This window comes from Nylanderia fulva, unplaced genomic scaffold, assembly GCF_048542155.1.
Source record: "Nylanderia fulva isolate GAGA-0341 unplaced genomic scaffold, ASM4854215v1 Scaffold2, whole genome shotgun sequence".
NCBI classification, from domain to species: Eukaryota; Metazoa; Arthropoda; class Insecta; order Hymenoptera; family Formicidae; genus Nylanderia; species Nylanderia fulva.
In genome coordinates, this window is record NW_028190263.1 from 3,479,563 (window position 1) to 3,499,355 (window position 19,793).

The 19,793-nt window shown below is 33.9% G+C and overlaps 4 protein-coding genes and 1 long non-coding RNA gene across 5 annotated transcripts in view; 2 read left to right on the forward strand and 3 right to left on the reverse strand.

Annotated features, from left to right (window-relative positions):
• Positions 1-276: 276 nt before the first annotated feature.
• Ggamma1 (guanine nucleotide-binding protein subunit gamma-1) lies at positions 277-1,561 on the forward strand. Its single transcript, XM_085482099.1, has 2 exons — positions 277-461; positions 553-1,561. The coding sequence occupies exon 2, from the start codon at positions 564-566 to the stop codon at positions 768-770; it is 207 nt and encodes a 68-aa protein (XP_085338225.1). The 5' UTR covers positions 277-461; positions 553-563; the 3' UTR covers positions 771-1,561.
• Positions 1,443-4,641, reverse strand: LOC114942896 (DNA repair protein Ku70). Its single transcript, XM_085482098.1, has 9 exons — positions 4,405-4,641; positions 3,933-4,117; positions 3,676-3,847; positions 3,152-3,584; positions 2,969-3,065; positions 2,620-2,863; positions 2,286-2,447; positions 1,985-2,209; positions 1,443-1,849 (listed from the first exon to the last, which is right to left on the reverse strand). The coding sequence occupies exons 2-9, from the start codon at positions 4,110-4,112 to the stop codon at positions 1,734-1,736; spliced, it is 1,629 nt and encodes a 542-aa protein (XP_085338224.1). The 5' UTR covers positions 4,113-4,117; positions 4,405-4,641; the 3' UTR covers positions 1,443-1,733.
• Positions 4,642-5,062: 421 nt separating this feature from the next.
• On the reverse strand, positions 5,063-6,565 carry LOC146723416 (uncharacterized protein CG13380-like). Its single transcript, XM_085481960.1, has 3 exons — positions 6,464-6,565; positions 5,944-6,130; positions 5,063-5,757 (listed from the first exon to the last, which is right to left on the reverse strand). Exons 2-3 carry the CDS (start codon positions 6,112-6,114, stop codon positions 5,686-5,688), a joined length of 243 nt encoding a protein of 80 aa, XP_085338086.1. The 5' UTR covers positions 6,115-6,130; positions 6,464-6,565; the 3' UTR covers positions 5,063-5,685.
• Positions 6,566-6,669: 104 nt separating this feature from the next.
• The window catches only part of LOC114942910 (uncharacterized), a 40,384-nt gene continuing 27,260 nt past the window's right edge, over positions 6,670-19,793 (forward strand). Inside the window, exons 1-2 of the long non-coding RNA XR_003821910.2 lie at positions 6,670-6,846; positions 6,935-7,064. This is a non-coding gene — a long non-coding RNA (uncharacterized LOC114942910). The remainder of the gene's footprint in view (positions 6,847-6,934; positions 7,065-19,793) is intronic.
• LOC114942909 (uncharacterized) overlaps positions 6,834-19,793 on the reverse strand; it is a 63,317-nt gene continuing 50,357 nt past the window's right edge. The window contains exons 3-6 of the mRNA XM_029318389.2: positions 19,215-19,707; positions 18,493-18,794; positions 14,707-14,962; positions 6,834-12,678 (exon numbers count right to left, since the gene is read on the reverse strand). Of these exons, the coding sequence (XP_029174222.1) occupies positions 10,216-12,678; positions 14,707-14,962; positions 18,493-18,794; positions 19,215-19,481 (3,288 nt within the window). The 5' untranslated portion in view covers positions 19,482-19,707 and the 3' untranslated portion in view covers positions 6,834-10,215. The remainder of the gene's footprint in view (positions 12,679-14,706; positions 14,963-18,492; positions 18,795-19,214; positions 19,708-19,793) is intronic.

The window sequence follows — 19,793 nt, forward strand, 5'->3', positions numbered from 1 at the left end:
CATGGAGTAAAGTCCCTAGAAATAATATTTCTAATCATATATTTTATAATAATATAATATAATATTTTATTAATATAATAATATAATTATATATATATAATATAATAATATAATTTAAGAGTTTAACAAGGCTCTGTAATATTAATATTTTGTTTTAATAATAATTTTATTTCTTATAATATTTGTAAACTCTAGCATAGAGCTCCATGAAACGCCCTCATTCGTCGTGACGTAAGAAATTTATGACAGCCAATCATGCATCGAGTAATCGTCAATTGCGAAACTGCCCTGAGGGATTGGCACAGGAAGGAATGAATAATCTTCAAAAACTGAGGTGAGGAAAGATCATACAATCAAGATTCTGGATAGAAAAAAGGAATCAAGGAGTGATATTTCGCAAGCAGGAAATCGAATTATCGAGACTTAGTTTTGTTTACAAGGTTCCAGCATTGGACATCCAGGTAGTTCTTAAATTTATGGTGTACTTATTCCCTTTGTTTTCCTGTTGTAAGCTTGTACAGTGATTCTTTGATTTTCGTCGCATATTTACAGCTTTTATAGACATGAGTTTGAATTCGCAACAACAACAGCGTCTTGTGACGGAGCAGCTTCGTCGCGAGGCTTCTCTGAATCGAATTATGGTGAGCAAGGCTGTCGAAGATATCATGAAGTACATCACTGAACACGAGCAAGAAGATTGCTTGCTGGTGGGCTTTTCTTCGCAGAAATCTAATCCCTTTCGTGAAAAAAGCACCTGCATCCTACTTTAAACCTGCGTGCTTGAAAGGAGAGTAACATAGGTGAGAGAATGTTACCTTTGTCTCTCTGATTGGTAACAACGGTATCAATGATAAATGTATTCGCGATTGTAGGGATTTAAGCAATTTTTAAATTATTCTATGATATGTTTAAGATTTTTTATTGGAGTATAAAATCTGTTCTAACATTGGTTATTAAGAAGATGCATAAAATTATATAAAATTTCTTATATTTCATATTATATTGCATAAAGGAATTTACACATACCTTATTTTCCTATAGTGTGAACAAAATTATTGTAAATGTAATAGGTTTTGATAAAATAATATATTTTTATATATAGGTGAAAGAAATACTGTTATATATTCATATGTATATTGAAATTGTCAAAATGATTGGATATTAATTGTAAGATTTTATCTTTCAAACTAGTATTATTGTAATAAAACAAAAATAATATATAAAAAATAATAAAGCAATTTGACAATAGTTTCAAATAATAAAAAAAGCTTATTAAACTTTGATTTAAAAATTATAATAATACTAGTTCTTAAATCTATGCCTAATGTAAGTTTTTACAATTTATACATTTTGCAGCAGTCACAAATCAATGTTCTAAATGCCTTTATTAAGTGCCTATATAAAGTTTAAGACTGACAACAATGAAATGTTATACCAGTATATATTTTCAACTATTTTATTAAAAGGAACACGAATTTGATAACTTTGTGAATTACAATATTTTGTGAAATATAAAATATATATGTATATCTAAAAATAATAATATATATTTTTCCCTTTAGCCACCAGGGTTTCAATTCATCAGGGAGCATTTGCTCTATTAAGAAATTATTCTTTCTATATATAAATTATATAAAATCATGTATTTTAAATGTAATTTCTCTCTTCGAAAATCAATATCATTTTCTTTATAAAATATAATTTAACATAATTATGCATAATAATTATGTTTCCTACTTGCTCTTCTTAATCCTTTTAGCTTTTGGTGGGCCATCAGATTTATCCATATTAGGATACATTTCCTTAAATTTAGGCATTAACCCTATTGCTTCCTTACAGGTTTTCAAATCTGGAGACAAAGCATATAATTTTATATAATTCAATTTAAATTTATTTCAGCAATAATAATTTCTTTGTTCTGTGCATATTTCTTTTTTTGTATTTTTTTCCTATTTGCTAGTACATATATTGCAATATTACTTACATGACTGCTCAATTGAATCACTTGGTGGAGGACCAGGTTTTTTATCCAGAGCTAACTTCTCTACTATTTGTATTTGACATTCCAATTTGTAAGATCTGAATTGATAAGGATGATATTGCATATTAAGCTTGTTGATTGTTTCTTTCCATAGCGCCACTTCTTCGTCAGTTACCCAGTTCTGTGCCTCATAATGATGCAATGCTTCGCTCTTATCTCCTATATTACCTAAAGTATAAAATTACATTATTAATATAAAATATCTTAAATCATTGTGTTATTACATATAATAGAGTGTATATACCTTCGTATGCAATTTTTGATAGATAAAAGCCACCCAATTCAGCATTTGGAATCATGTAGCAGAGATTAGTTTGAGTATTCATCCGCAGTGTAAACATGCAAACGATCATTTTTCCTTTAATAGCACACTTATTCAATAAAGCGCCGAAAAATAATAAATTATCTGCAAAAATAATAATAAAAAAAGTATTACTTTTATGGTAAGTAAATATTATAATATAAAAATTAAATGTTATTATTATGTATACAAGAAAACATTAAATTTTCATATATTCATGTTCATATATATATATATATATATATATATATATATATATATATATTATGTACTTTACCTTTACGAGTGCTACCACAATCGGCTCTAATGAAATACTTTCGTTTAACGTGATATCTAAAGAGATCGTCAGGGATTGGTTTTGTGCCAATTATCTTGATTCCAGGTGGATGTACATGCTTTATTCGGGAAAGTTCTTTTTGCGTAAAACGCAACTTTCTATGACCGATTAACTCTTTAGTTTGCAAATTAACTTCTTCTGGTATCATAAAAGGTAAATTAAGTTCCTCATTGTCACTATTTTCCTGCAATTAGTCAAGTAAATTAGATAGTCTAGAAAAATGATAAGAAATCAAAGATTCAAGGTATTCAATATAATTAACAGAATTTTTCAGATATATATTATGCACCTCATCATTAGAATCTTCATTTCTAAAATATGTCGATCTTGACAAAACTTGATTAGTAGCTTTACTCAATGGCTTTGTTTGCAAGCATCTACGTTTTCTGTAAAAAAAATAATGTTTACATTTTATTTATCAAATTATATTATAAAAGTTAATATTACTCTTATTAATATATAGTAGACTTACCTGCCAAGAGTACGGATCACCACATCAAGTTCCAAATTGTCTGATATTTTTAAGTATAAGCGCGCGATGTTTTTGGAAGGTGCTTTAATTTGTTGTACTAAATCTACATCACGTGTCATTTTGTAAACATCTATGTCCGTCTTTCTCGACAGCATCTCTAAATCTTTATAGAATTGATCTTGTACCCAATTTTTTCCCAAACCAATTACGTATAATTTAATGTCCACATCCTTTAAAGATGCTGCCATCGATCTGATGCGATGCTTTTCATCATCAGCAAGTTTTGCGATGTGAGAAGTAATCAGGACTATCCTGCGTTTGGTAAGAACCGTTTTTATTTTCAAGAAAATATCCATGGCGTATGCTAATGCATCGTGAAGAGGGTAAGCATCCTTAGATTCCATACTCCGATAACCTTTTATGCCACTTTTAGCTGAGAATTTATAAGAAATTCATAAAATCATTAGCTAAAAATTATGTATTAGAGTACACTGTATTTATTGCTTAGTTGTAATTATCCTTACTTAGTTTTCTAATTTGTTTTAAATCATCCAAGGTAACAGCTCGTAGTTCTTGTAAATTTTGAATATGTTTCCATTCTGAGTTTGCATCACTTTCTTCAGTACCAAATAACACTACACCCATCCAATCTTTCATACTCCATGCTAGTTTCTGTCGAAGAATTTGCTTATATAGCTGAAACAATTATGATTAATGAAAATCAATTCTTTATAAAGTTATTAGTAAGTCATTAATCAAAACAATATGCAGTATATCTAACCTTGAAAAATGATTGAATTGGGCTTTTTTGAATTTGGTTGAGTTTGACTTCTGGTTCTACTTCAAACATTTTATATGTTGCATCGACAAGAAATAATGTAGCTTCTCTGACTCCATACCATTGACTTGCTTGCAAATCTTCTTCCCCATCAATATTAGAATCTTGTGTACTGAGTGCCATTTTTACTACAGTTCAAATTTTTACTATTATTCTCCAGTTATCACTCAAATATTTATAAAATTGATTGCAATGTATATATAAAGAAAAACAAAAAAATTTAATGTACTATTTTAAATATAAAGAACTATTAAAATATTTTTATAAGAACACAATAAACATATATCATATATCATATATATATATATATATTTCAATAATGTCAATTTATTGTAATATTACCGGCATTTTAGAGATTCCAGAGTTAAAAATACGATAAAAATAAAATTTAGCTTTGAAAAAAATTAAAAATTACCAATGTTGCAAAAATTCTGTTTTCTCTCACTTTGATTATACTTATAAAGATAGATTATAAAGGTTTTATCTTTTTCCTATTTTGACTGCACACTGCATCTATGCACATTTAAAATGACAGCTGTTACTATGTGTTATTAGGTCTGTTCTTTTCAGCTGAACTGGCTACACTAGTTCAGAGGTTGTCTTTTTTGCTCGACAGTGGAAAGAAAAAGATAACTTCTGAATTGTGTAGCCAGTTCAGCTGAAAAGAACAGACCTTTATAAATGAGGCTTCACTGATTGGCACAAATTGCATAAGGTTGACCAATGAAATGTTTAGCATATGAGTTGACATAGTTTGGCGGGATTTATGAAGGACATTTCTTACATTAGACAAAGAAAATATAAGAAATCAAAAGAAAACAAAACAATACTATATGACTTATAATTGCCTTTGGAAAAATATTCCTTATATTATTTGTGTTATATATAAATTTTAATAATGTAATAAGTATAGAGATTGTACAAACATTTTATGGCAAGTACCTAAAACATAATTTGACATGATGGAAGATATATATTGTCGTTTATAAAATAGCATTTTATTATAAGCAAGTAATTATACATGAAAGTTTACATCTTTGGTTTTTCCAAATTACATATTTGTTATAGTTATTTTATGCTTGTCAGTCTTGAACTTTTCTAAATATATATCATATTAAATTAAAAAAAAATTAATTCTTTAATAACAAGCTAATATCAATTTCTTAACGCAAAACACTTATTCTTATTAGAGTCTACTATCAAAATGTATTAAGAGTATTATTATATTATTATTCATAGTAAAAAATGGTAACATTTTATTGTGTGTAAAAATATCAGTTGTAATATTAATAGTGCAAATTACACACTAAGCTTATGATATTTAGAGATAATATTTTTTTAATATCATTATTGTGCAAAAAATAAACACTATTGACATATATACATTAAACATTTTGATAGTCACTCTAATCAGATACGTCAACATATATATGTAACTCTCAGTATTAATCTCTGTTACAAATATATAAAAATACTTTGATTTGTTTAAGATAAACTTACTGTCACAGTATTTGACTTTTCATATACTTATATTAAAATTACTATATAGATATACTTATATCAACCATTATCTACATTAACTACTATATTATATGTAATCTCACTTAAATTGTGTATCCTTATCAATTTAGTTAACTATAATTAGAACAAATTTATAACTCTAATTAACCTAATGAAATGGAATTATATTATAGTTTTAGATCTCCGTGAGCATAAAATCGTAGCTTCTACAGCGTGGACATTGAGCATAATCATACAGGAAAACAATCTATAAAATAAAAGAGAAAAAATACATTAATTAAAATGTTAAAACTACTACTGTTTTAGTAATGCTTTTCATAAATTTTTCATCTTAAATAAATATAAAGAACTACTGGAAGATTCAAAACAAAAAGAAGTAAAAAAAGACATGTTATTCTACTCAGATATAAGAATAAAAATAATATTATGCTACCTTGGGATGTTGAGGGCAGCAATATCGTACTCTTCCTTTTGTCCAAAATCCACAGCCATTGCATATGATATTAGAATGTGGTCTGTAACAAATGCATTTTAACACACCAGAATTTGGCATATTTTGTGCAGTGATCCTTGCGGTGCCTTCTATTACGTATTCTGAGTCCATAGTTTATTTGTCTAATCTAGAAACATACACAATAAAATACACATAAATAAATAGAATTATATATTATTTAAGGTTACACATTTTGATTTATTCTTCAAATTAGGCAACTGAAGATTATTAGATTAAATAAAGCAATTATTATTTGAGATTGCATTGATATGTTAGTTAGAGAATATATTGAATTTTCACAGTAAAACTGCTAGAAATTAACATTTATATCCTACAGAATAAGAAGACAATATATTTTGCACATGAAAGCTCCTGAATATAAATCGATATAGATCGTCTACTCTCTCAAGAAATGTTTATCATCACTGCTTACAATAAATATATAAATTAATTCGTTTACCTGACTAAACGGAATATCACAATTTTTGATTTTCGCCACGTAATTGCGACGTACGTCTTGCCTAAACCTAAACCTTCGAACGACTTTCGCGATCTGACAACGAAACAAAACAAACAGTGAAGACAGTGAAGTACGCACTGGATAACATTGTCGTTTCCCCCCACTTTTCACGCCGTTTTGAATTTAAATGTTGCAAATTTCATGTTGTACGTTATCCATCATACATTAAAGTCGAATGAAAAAATTTGCGCTATAAAATACTTAAAATATATATCGCAGATCGAATAATCATCTATAATTCTTACAGAATTCGATCAATTACATCGAGAAAAGAAAAGGATCATCAGGGAAATACAATTCGTGGACTTATATATATGTGCTAGGTAACAAAATTCTTCACTTGTCCGGATCTAATTTAATATATTATTTTTCCTCTTGTATATACAAAAACATATATGTGTATAATTACAGTGTTCGGATGTGATCTTCTTCGTATCTTCGATCTTCGATTATTTCGACGTGGTTTTTTCGTAAAAACGACGATAAAGTATATATAATTCTTCGACAATCAATAATCGAACCATAACAGAATTATAACCAGGTAATATTTATTATTATTTCTTTATTTTTCATTGCATTGAAATTTGTTGCACTTTGATATATTTTCGGAAAATTTCATATAAGTCAAAAGCATTATATTATATTAACATGAGACACATATATATTTGATTTTACTTAGGCGAATAAAAAAATATAAGAGTTTGAATACGATCTATAAATTTTTTTGTTTTTTAAGAAAAAGTTTTATTTTTTTAAAATCAATATATTTCCTTAGTGTCTCGTGTTCGTATATGCTTGGCTTATATATGATGAAAAACGATTATTTATTTTGAAATCATATTCATGTGTAAATAAGAAGGTAAGATATACACACACTTTTCTCGACCCTTTTTCGATCAAAAGTCGTATATATTTTGCGCGCAAATCGAAGCTTTTATACACTCTCACGCTTAACATCTATAAACAACAATAAAGGTACTTCATAAAAATATATCAGTGCCTGTCATTTCCGTAAATACTGGAGTTTTATTCTTACAGAATTTGTATTATATAACGGTGTCCCACATAAAAAGATTACGGAAATTTTAGTGCTAATAAATCTCTGCACGTAAAGTAATGATCAAGTATCGTAAGATATATATATTTTAAGGACATTTTCACAACTCTGTATTAAAAATTCACTTCTTTGATATTTTCTTGTATTCGATAGAGATTTATTTTTTTCGTAATTAATATATACATATATCTATTTACACTTACAATCAGAAGAGATCATCAAAAAGTATTTATCGTCACAACACTTGTCATTATGTTACCGCAAGAATCAGAAGGAAAAAAAATTGAAGCTGGAATATCAAATCTTGTATCTATTTATAACTTTTATGTATGGAAGACAAATCGTGCAAAAATCAGTCAATGCATGAGTATGAGTAAAAAAATTAACGTTGTTTCTAGCTGTCTATATTTGCTCACGTTTGTTGATTTAAAATTCTCTTCAATAAAATTCGCGCGTCGATTTTTAAATTGCTTCAAAAGTATCCGGGACACTGTTTAGGTACATAGAGTATATAGGAAACTTTGTTTTTTATCTTCTTTTGAAAAATGTATTTTATAAGAGTATATGATAAAAATAATTTATACATTTATACGTGATTTCTTTCTCTCTCTCTCTCTTTCTCTCTCTCTCTCTCTCATCTTATGTATAAAAGTACTTTAGTATTTAATTGGCATACAGTTATGAGGATTGCGACGCGATTTCTTTTACATATTCTCCCTTAGATATATTTCTAATCATTCGAGATAGCAAAAGCGATTTTTTAACAGCGACGTAATACAAAAGTTAGAGATTTTTATGAGACGCTCGTGGAAAAATCGAAATGTCAATATAGATGTGCACAATGTGTAATGAAACATTATAAACAAAATAATACACATGGTAATTTTGATTACTATATCCCGTAGAAAATGACAGTGCGTCTAATGCTATTGGTTGTTCTTCGAAATTTATACTTCTGCTTTACTCTTTTGGTCCTTCTTTCCAACTATAATCATGTATAATTGTCTTTTCTTTCGTCTTTTCGTTAATTTTTGTCTTGCGCGTTTTTGTTTAATATATATAAAATACAATAATATAATATATTATATTAATATAATTTTTTTGGTGAAAAAAGTATTACTTCAATCGCGATTTGAAAAAATATGTTTCTACACATAAGCAAATTAAATTTCCATATTATTTTTCTGATAGAAAAACGCAGTGAATATTAAGATTGTCTATAAGCCATATATCAGAAAAAACACATCTACGTAAAAATAGGACGAAATCAAACGAAAATATTTGCGACTTGTCGACTTCGCAAAACATCAATACATATTATTATCCGTGTTAGATTTTAACGAGTTTTGCGTCTTCTTACTTATATTCTGATAAATATTCTCCAATATATATATATATATATATATATATATATATATATTTACGATCTTCCTTAATCAACAATTATATCATCTTCATCAGGTACACAAACGATAACATGTTACAAGCTTAACTCTTGACTTCTGCGAAACTTTCGAATTCGATACAGTTCGCTTGGCCCGCGAGTCTGTGATTTACAGAATTTCTCTGAATAACCATTTAATTCGCGGATCGATTCAGCAGAATACAAAATATATATACGCAAAATATATATACGCAATCGCGCGTATATATATTTACACGTTACGATATACGTCGCAGGCAATGCTTGGACCGCACAGAGAATCTCCTCCTATCTCTCTCAATACGACAAATATTAATTCACATTTTGAGATGAACATTATTTACGCATAACGATTCGGTCAGATAGGTCGACAAACGAATCGTTTATTAAATTTATTGTTAAATATCGTGTTAATTCCGACGTAAAACAGCCATTCGGATTTGTCGGAACATCGCGATAAATCCCTGATATCGCTTCCTTACACATCGAATATGTTTATTAATTTGAACAACCATCGAAACAGCGATATTATAGTGTGTCTTTTTCTTTCTTTTTCTTCCGTTTTTTTTTCTTGTTCGTGTATCAATTACAGATTATATAGAAAGACATCACATTATCTGTCCAACTTTAAATATGTTTGTTGTAATTTATTACAATGTAATATCCGTGATTTTCACATATAACACCGCGTTTCTTATAACTAAAATTGTACTTGATTAAAATGTTTTTTTTTTAAATCGAGAACACCAATTTTTTTCAAGAATTAATTGCAAAAATTTGATCGATGAAATTTCTCAGATGAAATTGAAAATGTAAAGATGAGAAATGGAGGAATATATTGAAGGATTATAAGCGTGATAGAAAAAGTATAAATAAAAGACTTGTATGCTAAATAATCTAAAGTGAACACTGGGGTTCGATATAGAAATGTTAATAATGTCAGACTTAATCATTGAAAATATTTCATCTTTCTCTCTCTCTCTCTTCTAAATATATATTTTAATAACTTAATATATATTTTGTAATGAAAAATTAACGTTATACGAATTACTAGATGACACATACACGACCAATAGAGGCCTTTGAATTTTATTTGCAATGTTTAAATTTCTTCGAGAGAATAAAGTTCTGTGGACTAGCGAGTATTTGTACGGAATATTCTGTAATACAGAAAAATTTCCACGTTTCCCGTTTACACTACACACTCTCGCTTCAAACTCTGACACCGACACCATTGTCGCTCTTGATTTCCGACACGACGTCGAACGTAGGGGTGCAGATGTCGGTGGGTGTAGGGATAGCGAGGGGTGCTAATTGTGGATTCCTCTTGATCGGCGGACTCTTTAGGACGTAATTTGTGCAGGGTCTGACGCGTAATTTATTCGAATGCGTGGCTGGTTCCAGTCTTAGAATCGCGCAGGATCGCGTCGACGGATATCTAACTCGGTGCACCGATTCGGTAGATCTGCTTTGAAACGTCGCTTCGATAACGCATCTCTTCAGATTCACCGTCGACATGGAATTGTACGCGGACGACGGATCACGCTCAAAATCGGGGGTGAAATCGGGCGTGAAGACCGGTCCGTCGCTCTCTTCGAAGGACGTGAAGATGTCCGAGTCGGGTACGGACGGAGCGCTGAAGAAGGATTCGCGTAGGGACGACGATAGAGCGTCGGGACACATGAACGGATCTAGGGACGTGAGGTCGTTGAGGTCGCTGCCGCTGTTGCAGATCTGAAAGTCGTTAACCGAGTAGGACGACGGGAAGGTTTGGTGCTCCGTCACGCTTGGCAGGATCTCCTGACTCCTCGAGGACTCGGACCACTTTGAATCGGACGGTCGTCTCGAGCTGAATCGCGTAGAGTCGTGCTCGGCGAAGATCGGCTCCGGTAATCTCGCGTCCTTGCCCTTGTCCGAGTTCTTCAGCAGCGCTTCAAACAGATCGATCGGTTCCAAGATTGGCGTGTTACTCGAGAGAAGATCGTTCCCTTTATCCGTCGTTTCATTATGATCGTTTTGTTCGGACGGCTCGCTGTAGTCCTCGATGTTCAGCAGCACGGTCGGGATCACTGGATCTGAATGCCTAACAGGACTGCATTTCTTACCTAGAGGTGACTTAGCGCGTTGTGCGACGTTGACGTTCACGGCGGGTCCTGGCATCTTGAGACTCTGCGCTTCCTTGTCTTGAAAGGACGCCAAGGGGAGAGGATCGATAGGACTCGGCGGTTCCGAGTGTATCGTCGGGACGATCAAGGAGTCCATCAAGTTGGAAGGCTCCAGCAGAGTTACACAACGCGTCGAGTACGGATCGATCGTATTAATCGACTCAGAGTGCCTCAGCACGTCCAGAGTTCTCCGAGTTTGGGTCACGGTGCTGGCAGTAAGATCTATTCTATGAGTGTGCGCGTTTCTCGACGGTGGATCCAGGTTAATGAGATTAGCCAGTTTGTTCGACGTGATGGTCACATGCGGGATGTTCGGCGAGACGCTTCGTCTAGGTGTATTTGCGTCGGATTCCGGTCTGAAGCTGTTGGACGTCGAGGTCGACGATACGGAGGAATTACTTCGCAGCCTGAGCTTCAAGTTCGGACTTCCGCGCCCGAAGTAGCCGCGAAATTTGGGTCGTGGATGCGAGATGACTTTGCTGGTAGCTTTCCGTTGTTCCTCCAGTTGTTGACAGAGCATCATCGCGTGTCTCGCTAACGCGGCCTCGTATCCGTGATTGAGATTTTGTACCGAGCAGCCGCGATTCTCCGTGCTGTTGCCGCTTACTGGGAAGGGTTTTATACCCGTCCCGGAAGTGTGCGCCGTGGCCTTGAGATTGGAATCCGACATGGACGACAAATTCGAGTTCCGTCTCTGAGGAACGACGTTGTTGCAGCGGAGCGCTTCGTTGAAGTCCTTCGTGTCCACCACGGAAGTGTTCGAGCCGTTCAACATCGGATCCGACAACGCGTTCAGCGGAAGAAACTTGCGACTTGCGTGCGCCCCGTCGCTCTTCAGGTTCTGGTAAGATATGAACTTGGTCTCGGAGATGATGGGGAAACCCTTGCCGCTCAGTCGCTTGTGATTCAATCTTCGAAGATGTCTGATCTTGTTGAAGGTCGGATCCAGCATATACTTGATATTCTTGATCTTGTCGATGTTATGATTAGAGTCGATTACGTGGTTCCGATCGATGATGTACTTCGGATCGAGCATCTTCGTCAGATCGTGGATGTTCTCCTCGATTATATCGGCCGGTCGGCTGCTGCACGACGCGACGTGATCGATGTGGTCGTGTTTCTCGAGCGAGATATCGGTCTGCCTGCCCGACGTTTCCAAAGCAGATTTTCTGCTGGCGTAAAATATGTTATGCGGCTTGGCGGTGGCGAAGCAATCCTCCACGGACGGATGCCGTCTGCTCTCGTTGCTATCGTTGTTTACCTCGGCTAGCTCGAGGTTCGTATTGGTGCCGCGTCTCATGGGCGAGCAACTGTATCGGCTCGGCATCACTCCGAACAAAGCGACCAGATCCTCAGCAATCTTTCCCGCGGCGACGCGCATTTCACCATGATGAAATGCGTAGATCCATGGATTCGCGCCGCTGTGCGCCAGAATCGGCAGACCCAGCCATACCACCGACCATTCTGACAGGATATTGGTGCCACAAAAGATGTCTACTAGCATGCAAGTCTGAAAAATGAGAGAGAAGGGTGCTTGACATATCCTTGTCAGATGTAAAACGCAATATGTAACAACTTGCGATAGGTTTCTGCAATGAAACCGCTGAAAGATATCGATTTTCGAAGAAATTTCGAAAACCGATATACGAACATCGAGACGTCCCTTTGAAGTCTTTCATTCCACGTTATAAAAATTATTTCACGATGCATCGCGTTTGCAGCCTGTTTGGCGCAGTCAATTTTCAAAAGAATGTAAATATTGGTTTTTTACCGCGAATTAAATTATTGACTCATTTTCTGCTGAATATTGCACCAATGAAACGCTTGTTCAAAGATTTATTGCGAATTGTTCCTATTAAAAGAACTTTGAATAAAATGTCAATTTATGATACATTAAGAAAGAATTCGATACACTTTTAGATCTAAAAATTTTTGCAATTACATTCCTGTTTTTTATAATGCGGAAACAACAAAGGGCACACCATTAAAGCACCATGGCAAGTAACGATATATTATAGTTTTTCCTTCTTTCACTTTTTTGTGAGCATGCATCCGTCACATTCGTCCGTTTTTAGCTTCTGTAATTTCATAAATTGCGTTAGTCTTCCCCCAGCTTAACGAAACTTTTGCTCACTTAAGACAAGTTGGTTCAAGCCGAATCAAAAAACTTTGTTACTTCTTATCTCAAATGCTGTTTTTGAAATTGATTAACGATTTCAGCCCTGAGATAATCTGACGTATCAACGTTTAGCCTTGGAGCTTTTTTGTTGTCTAGCGAATTGCGAAAAACTTTATACGGGATTATTCAAAAGAGATATTTTTTCGCATGGCATATTTCATTTGATTCGTTCTCGGCGAGGATATTCAACAATATCAAACGCGAATTCTGTATCAAGTTGTTCGGCGCGCGTTAATTTTTTCACATAAATATACGCACACGTCTTTTATCGCGGCCGTGAAACGAAATTTTACGTAGACTAATAAACGTTATAGCCGATCATCTCATACATGGGCGTCCAAGAGGCACTTGGTTCTCTCCCTTGGAATCAGTAAAAAAATTAAACATTTGCTCTCCTTGTGACTAAACACTGGAATTTATTTGCAATTTTATCTAATATAGAAATATTAAAATAAAAAATTTGAATTTAAAAATTAAGAAAGCATATAATAATAAGAAACAAAAAAATTTTAATTATGGCCCTTCCTGGAAAATACCCTGCGGACGCCCATGGTTCCATAATAAATAAATGTCTAGAACTCGACCCTCTTTGCCGGTGCAAATTTGCGCGTGCCCGATTCAGCTGGCGGAGATAATACGGGCGGTAAAAAAAGTGCTTGCACTACTGCAGCAACGCGTGGATCGCGCCAAAGAATGAACAAGTCATTATCTCTTCTGTCCCGAGGTAATTGTCCATAACCGAGATGAGCATCTGACGTTCGCACAGATGGGGGAATTTCGGAAATTCATAAAATAAATTTTTATAACGCGACGAGAGTTAAAGAGGCGTGAGATAGGCAGGATGCAGTAGATGAATCGATACACACGAGCGTTTATTCGACCTTGGAAAAGATTGAAAAGCCACGTAACAAACTAATCATACACGTCAGATTCGATATGTCGATCGCTTTTCGGCGTTAATATCGTATATAACGTGATTATTTAGTCTTTTTATTCTTGCTCTTCTCTCTGTTCTCTCTATACATATGAAGTTATTACTTGATCATAACGCACCTTATGAACAGTATATTAAACTTAAATCTCGTTTTCCGGTGCGGTTACGTTGCCGACAGTGAAATGAAATTGATGCCATCACGCGTCCGTCGACATCTAACATAAGTAGTGAAATAAGTAGTGAAGGTGCTTTAATGATCAGACACGGCGACCGTATAGTTTCGTCCTCCGAGCTCGTCTCTTTTTTACGAACGCGCGACAGCTTGCAGGGAGTTATTTTAGAATCTTTTTTTTTACGATGGCGAGGAAAGAATCCTTTTGCCGAACAATTTCGCGCAGCGTACTTTACTCGAGCTGTTTACTCACTTGAAATGGAAGCCACAGGATGAGAAACGCGCCGACCGTAACCGCCAGCGTTTGTCCGTAACGAGGCAGCGCCAAGGTTTGCGTTTGATGTCTGAACGATAATTCCACCGTGTAAATCGCGCGTGCGTGTGAACGTGCGACGAGATAGACGTACATGTAGCAGCTCAGCAGGACTAGGGCGCTCGGTGCCCAGACTGCCACGAACAGAAACACCCTGACCGGTGGTAGGACGGCCGCGTCGAACCTGCAGCTTCCGCTGTAAGATAAAATTGTAATAGGGGAAATACATGAAAAATCGCATAAAAAATTAAATACAAACTGGTATATTTTTCTAATTTTTAAATAATTTCTTTTGTTCATTGACTCGTATCAAATTTCACAGGATATTTAAACCCGGATGTATATAAAGTATATAGTACGTATTAAAAAAATATATATGATACACGTGCGCGGGATATACGCTCCCGGAGATGTAACTGCTTAATAAAAATTTATATCTCATAAATGCAATGTCCGCAATATGAGCGCAACGGGATAGACGTGGGATCTGTGCAACGGACCGGGGGATGGGATCGATCGATTCAAGTTCCCCCAGGTTGCTTTGTGATTGCGCAAAGGTACGTGTCAAAGGGTTAAAGAACCTTTTTTTCGCCCTTTGTAGCATACATTTTAGCGCGTCGCTTGATCGGTCGTGCGCAACTTGTGACACGTCGAGCTTACGAAGTGAGAGAGACTTTCTCGTCTCGCCGGGTGGTATAAGCAATATACCGCAGAGTTAATATATCTCTGCAATTCCTAGCAACGATGTAATTCAAGACCCCCCTGTGTTTTTATATCGCGTTTAGATTGTGCGACTTGGAATTGACTGTTCTAGGGAGATTATGTTTGTGTCGAGATCGTGCTAATTTGTTAAATACCGAGTGTTCGCTTTCAAAGAATTACGAGTCGTAAAGAATTACAAGTCAAGAATAATAAGAAAATTATACTAATTAAATACGTCTTTATATGAAAATAATGAAAGCCAGTAATTTTAACTCTTTTTTAATCAGTTTAATTTAAAATTTAAAAGATTGAGTAATTAGTATTTATGTTGTATAATCACGTCTTCATATAGTCACGTAATATTAGTATCATTTCTTTAATAAGATCACAATGTCATTTGCGTTCTTAATTAAAGATACAATTAAATTATAAGATACATATAAATATAATTAATTAAAAATACAATTACGAGATGATGTTAAGATCTTTGACAGTTTGCTTTTTATACCGAAGCGTTAAAATGATAGATACTCGAGTGTTAAAAATGACAAGACTTAAATATAAGTCTCGCGCGGATCTTTATTCTTATACTATTTTTATCTTATAATCTTAAACATGCAGAGCATAAGCATATCTTTTACTTATTATGCTATTCTATGTATAATATATCCATTCTTTTTGAGATGTGCCACGTGTCGTAGAATAATATAATATGCGACGCATCTAGATCATGTAGGTGTTTTCAGATGGAACTTTAATAGAGTTTCTCACATTCTATCCATAGCAATCGCGTTAGAAAGTTTAATGCTACAAGTGTCCATTGAACACTCAAAGGATTACTCCATTTTTAAAATCATAATCGCAACGAAATGTTAACTCAATTGATATGAAGTTTATTGAACAAGCTGACTCGATTTGTATTTATCGCTCAACGAATTAAATTATTGCCATGTACTTTAAATGTCGCATTTATCATCCGCGATCATTTTCAAGTATTATGACATCTAAATGTTACTAGAAGAAGAGATATAATTTCCCATTATAGTCGTTCTTTATTGTTCAATTTCAAAAACTCGTAAGTTCCCTGTAGTATATTTTCCAGAAGTGATCCTAAATAATAAATGTATCCGAGAGATTTATACGCGGGATATACTATCCGTAGATTATTTTGAATAATAGATTTATCGCGGAATTAACGCGAGAGAGTGTATAAGAAATTGAACCATTTATGTTCATTGATCGAATTAATGTTCTTGTTATGTCTTGTAAACGTTTTGCATTCTTCCACAAAATTCATTTACGGCTTAAATTTTCAATAAATATGAAATATTGTAAAAGCTACGACGTGACAAATATCGTGCATTGAGTAAACAATTGCAGAAGGAGAGCGAAAGATATAGATATATAAAAAATATAGGAAATTACTTGACTTCCTTTGTGACACTTTAATTACGCGAAATGCAAACTGTTTTTTTTTTGTTTTTATTTATTTTTATTCATTTATATTGACAAAATTAGAATATTTAATAAATCATATTTTAGATTATAGGCGAATTTAATAATACTAGAATTCAAATTGTCACGTAACTTGTAATATTAGATATTGTTAGTATATGAAACGTTTGAACGTGTATCTGTATATTAAGCACGTTTTATTGCAATCAGTTGTAATTTAACGATTTAGCAATTAATTGGAGATGGTTTCTGGATAAATATGGTTATTCATGTGGAAGCGTGGGACTCTGTGTAAAATTATATGTAGCTATATTTATTCTTTTCTCTCTTTGTGTTTATGGAACGTGACTAGAAGAAAATTTGGTTTTAATAATTTTCCAGAGATATTTTGTTTGCTATATGATATACATGTGGGACGACATGAAAATAAAATCTGCAACTATAATAAAGTTGATTTTTTCAGATAATTCTATATAATAAATTATCTCTATTCTATGTAAATTATCTTAGAGTAACATGAGATAATAATCCAAAATGTTACTAATTCACGCATTAATTATATGTGTGTATACTATTACTTTCTATTAAATTTTCCGTGAAAATTTATTGATATATAGTAGAACAAAAAATAAAAATTATAGACATAGAACAAGAGAATTTAGAGAATTAGAAATAAAATGCGTGTACGCAATATGTATTGTATTTTGGATTATAACTAAACGGTTCATATGCTATTCCATTCAAACTTAAATTAAGCAGTTTTACTTGAAATGAACAATGCCGAAAATGTCCTTATAGTGTAGTCCCCAGAGTAATTCTAAATAATAAATATACACGAGATTTATGTGTGAGTATATCACCTGCAGAGATTATTCTAAATAATAGATTTATTTGGAATTACGCAGGAGAGTATACTACAAAAACTGTCACTTATATTCGTTAATTGACAAGAGTTGATTAACACTTGACCCTTTGTGTCTTGCAACAATCTCTTGTAGCTTTGCACAAGTTGCAGCCAAAATTTTTAGTAATTTAAATTATTCTCGAAAAATAAATATTATAATATCGTCAAATAATATATTTAATGTAAAAATATCAATTAAAATTTTCTATTCGCTCGTGTATTGTATAAAACAACAAATGTATTCAAAAGAGGCCAACTTATCGAGCAATATTTAAGATGTATCTAATTAAATTTTATTTCATACACAATATATTAAAATTACAAAAACCTTCCATATAAACGTTTCAACAGCACGCGGTCTTCTTCAGTATAACAGTGTTACGTAATTTATAATTCTTACAAAAAACATCATATTCTTAAAATTTACTGATAGTCTGTTAATACGAGTCGAGAATTTGTTAGAAATTTATGCGTGTTACAAATTGTCATATTTATAAAAGTATTCGTCATAATGTGATCTTATGATGTTGGATCCCGTAAATTGTTAATTAGATACATCTTAAATATTGCTCGATAAGTTGGCCTCTTTTGAATACATTTGTTGTTTTAATGTAAAAATATTGCAATATGTAAGTAATATAACATTTTAAAGAAAAAATCATTACCCATGCAACTGCATCTTTCCGGTGATTTGAGCGTAGATGAGGGGCGAAAGGCCGATGGCGATAGCGTATATCCAAAAGACCGCGATATACTTCTCTATGCTACTGTGGGTGATGATATTCTTATATCGTAGCGGTTGCGCCAGTGAAGTCAAACGATCAACCGCGATTGCCACCGTCACCAGAACGCTTACGCTGCAGAGCGCGATTATGATGCAGTACGGCACGATGCAGAGGGCGGAAACGCCGTTTTCCGGTAGACCAGAGAGCTCCAGTTGCATTCCGAAGGGCATAAACACACCAACCTGAGAGAGAAGCCAGCTCGTTTATCAAGGTCTAAACGGAAATTTGCGCTTACGCTGCTGTACGAAAATTCGCCCGTAAACTGGATTGTCAAGAGACGCAAAGTCAATATTGACATTACATTAAAAATTAGTTTGGCGTAAGGGCATTGTAAAGCCAATATTTGTAGAAAACATCAATTAACATTTTTAATGATCCGAAAATGCCAATAGATTTTATGTCAATCTATTATCGCGAGGCAGCAAAATTCAGTAAAAAATTAATAAAGAGTTAGTAATTAAATAATTATTCATGATAAATTGTTTTCTCATGTATAATTTTTGACTCGAAGCATTTTCTTTCGTTTATACAATATATATCTATTTTTCAAAATTGCATATTATATAAAAATATAATGTGAAAAAGTAAAATAATAATCTTACCCCGAAATCGCTAATGGCCAAGGAGACTAGTAGGCAGTTGGAGGCGGTCCGGAGTCTCTTGTACTTGTAGAAGGCGGCCAGGATGATGGAATTGCCGGTGACAGTGATAGGTGACAGAATACACACTATGGAAACTGCTAGAACCACCGAGATGGGGCTGACATCCAGTCGCGTGTCTATCCTGGTGACGGTGGGTATGAGGGCGGTCGTCAGTTCTTCGACGACGGCGGTGGACGGCAGCGACGTGTCCGTGGCGAGCGTTGACATTGTCGCTCTTGCGGCAATAACCGATTCCGCGCTTATCCTCCTATACGACCTTCTTTCAGGTCAAGTTTCCTTCGTCCTCGTAGACGTGTCCTCTTCCGTACGACGTCATGACGCGATGTCTTTCAGACTGTCACGTCGCGCCAGGACAACACAGGACGATCGACACGGAGAGATCACTCGCCCTTAAAACGGGGATGATCAGTCGCGTTGACGTCGTCGCTCCGTGCTGGAAAAGCAAACCGCCGCATTTTTCATGGGATTAATCGATAATTGGATTATCTTGTCGGGACAACAAAGTTGCTTCCGGCATGT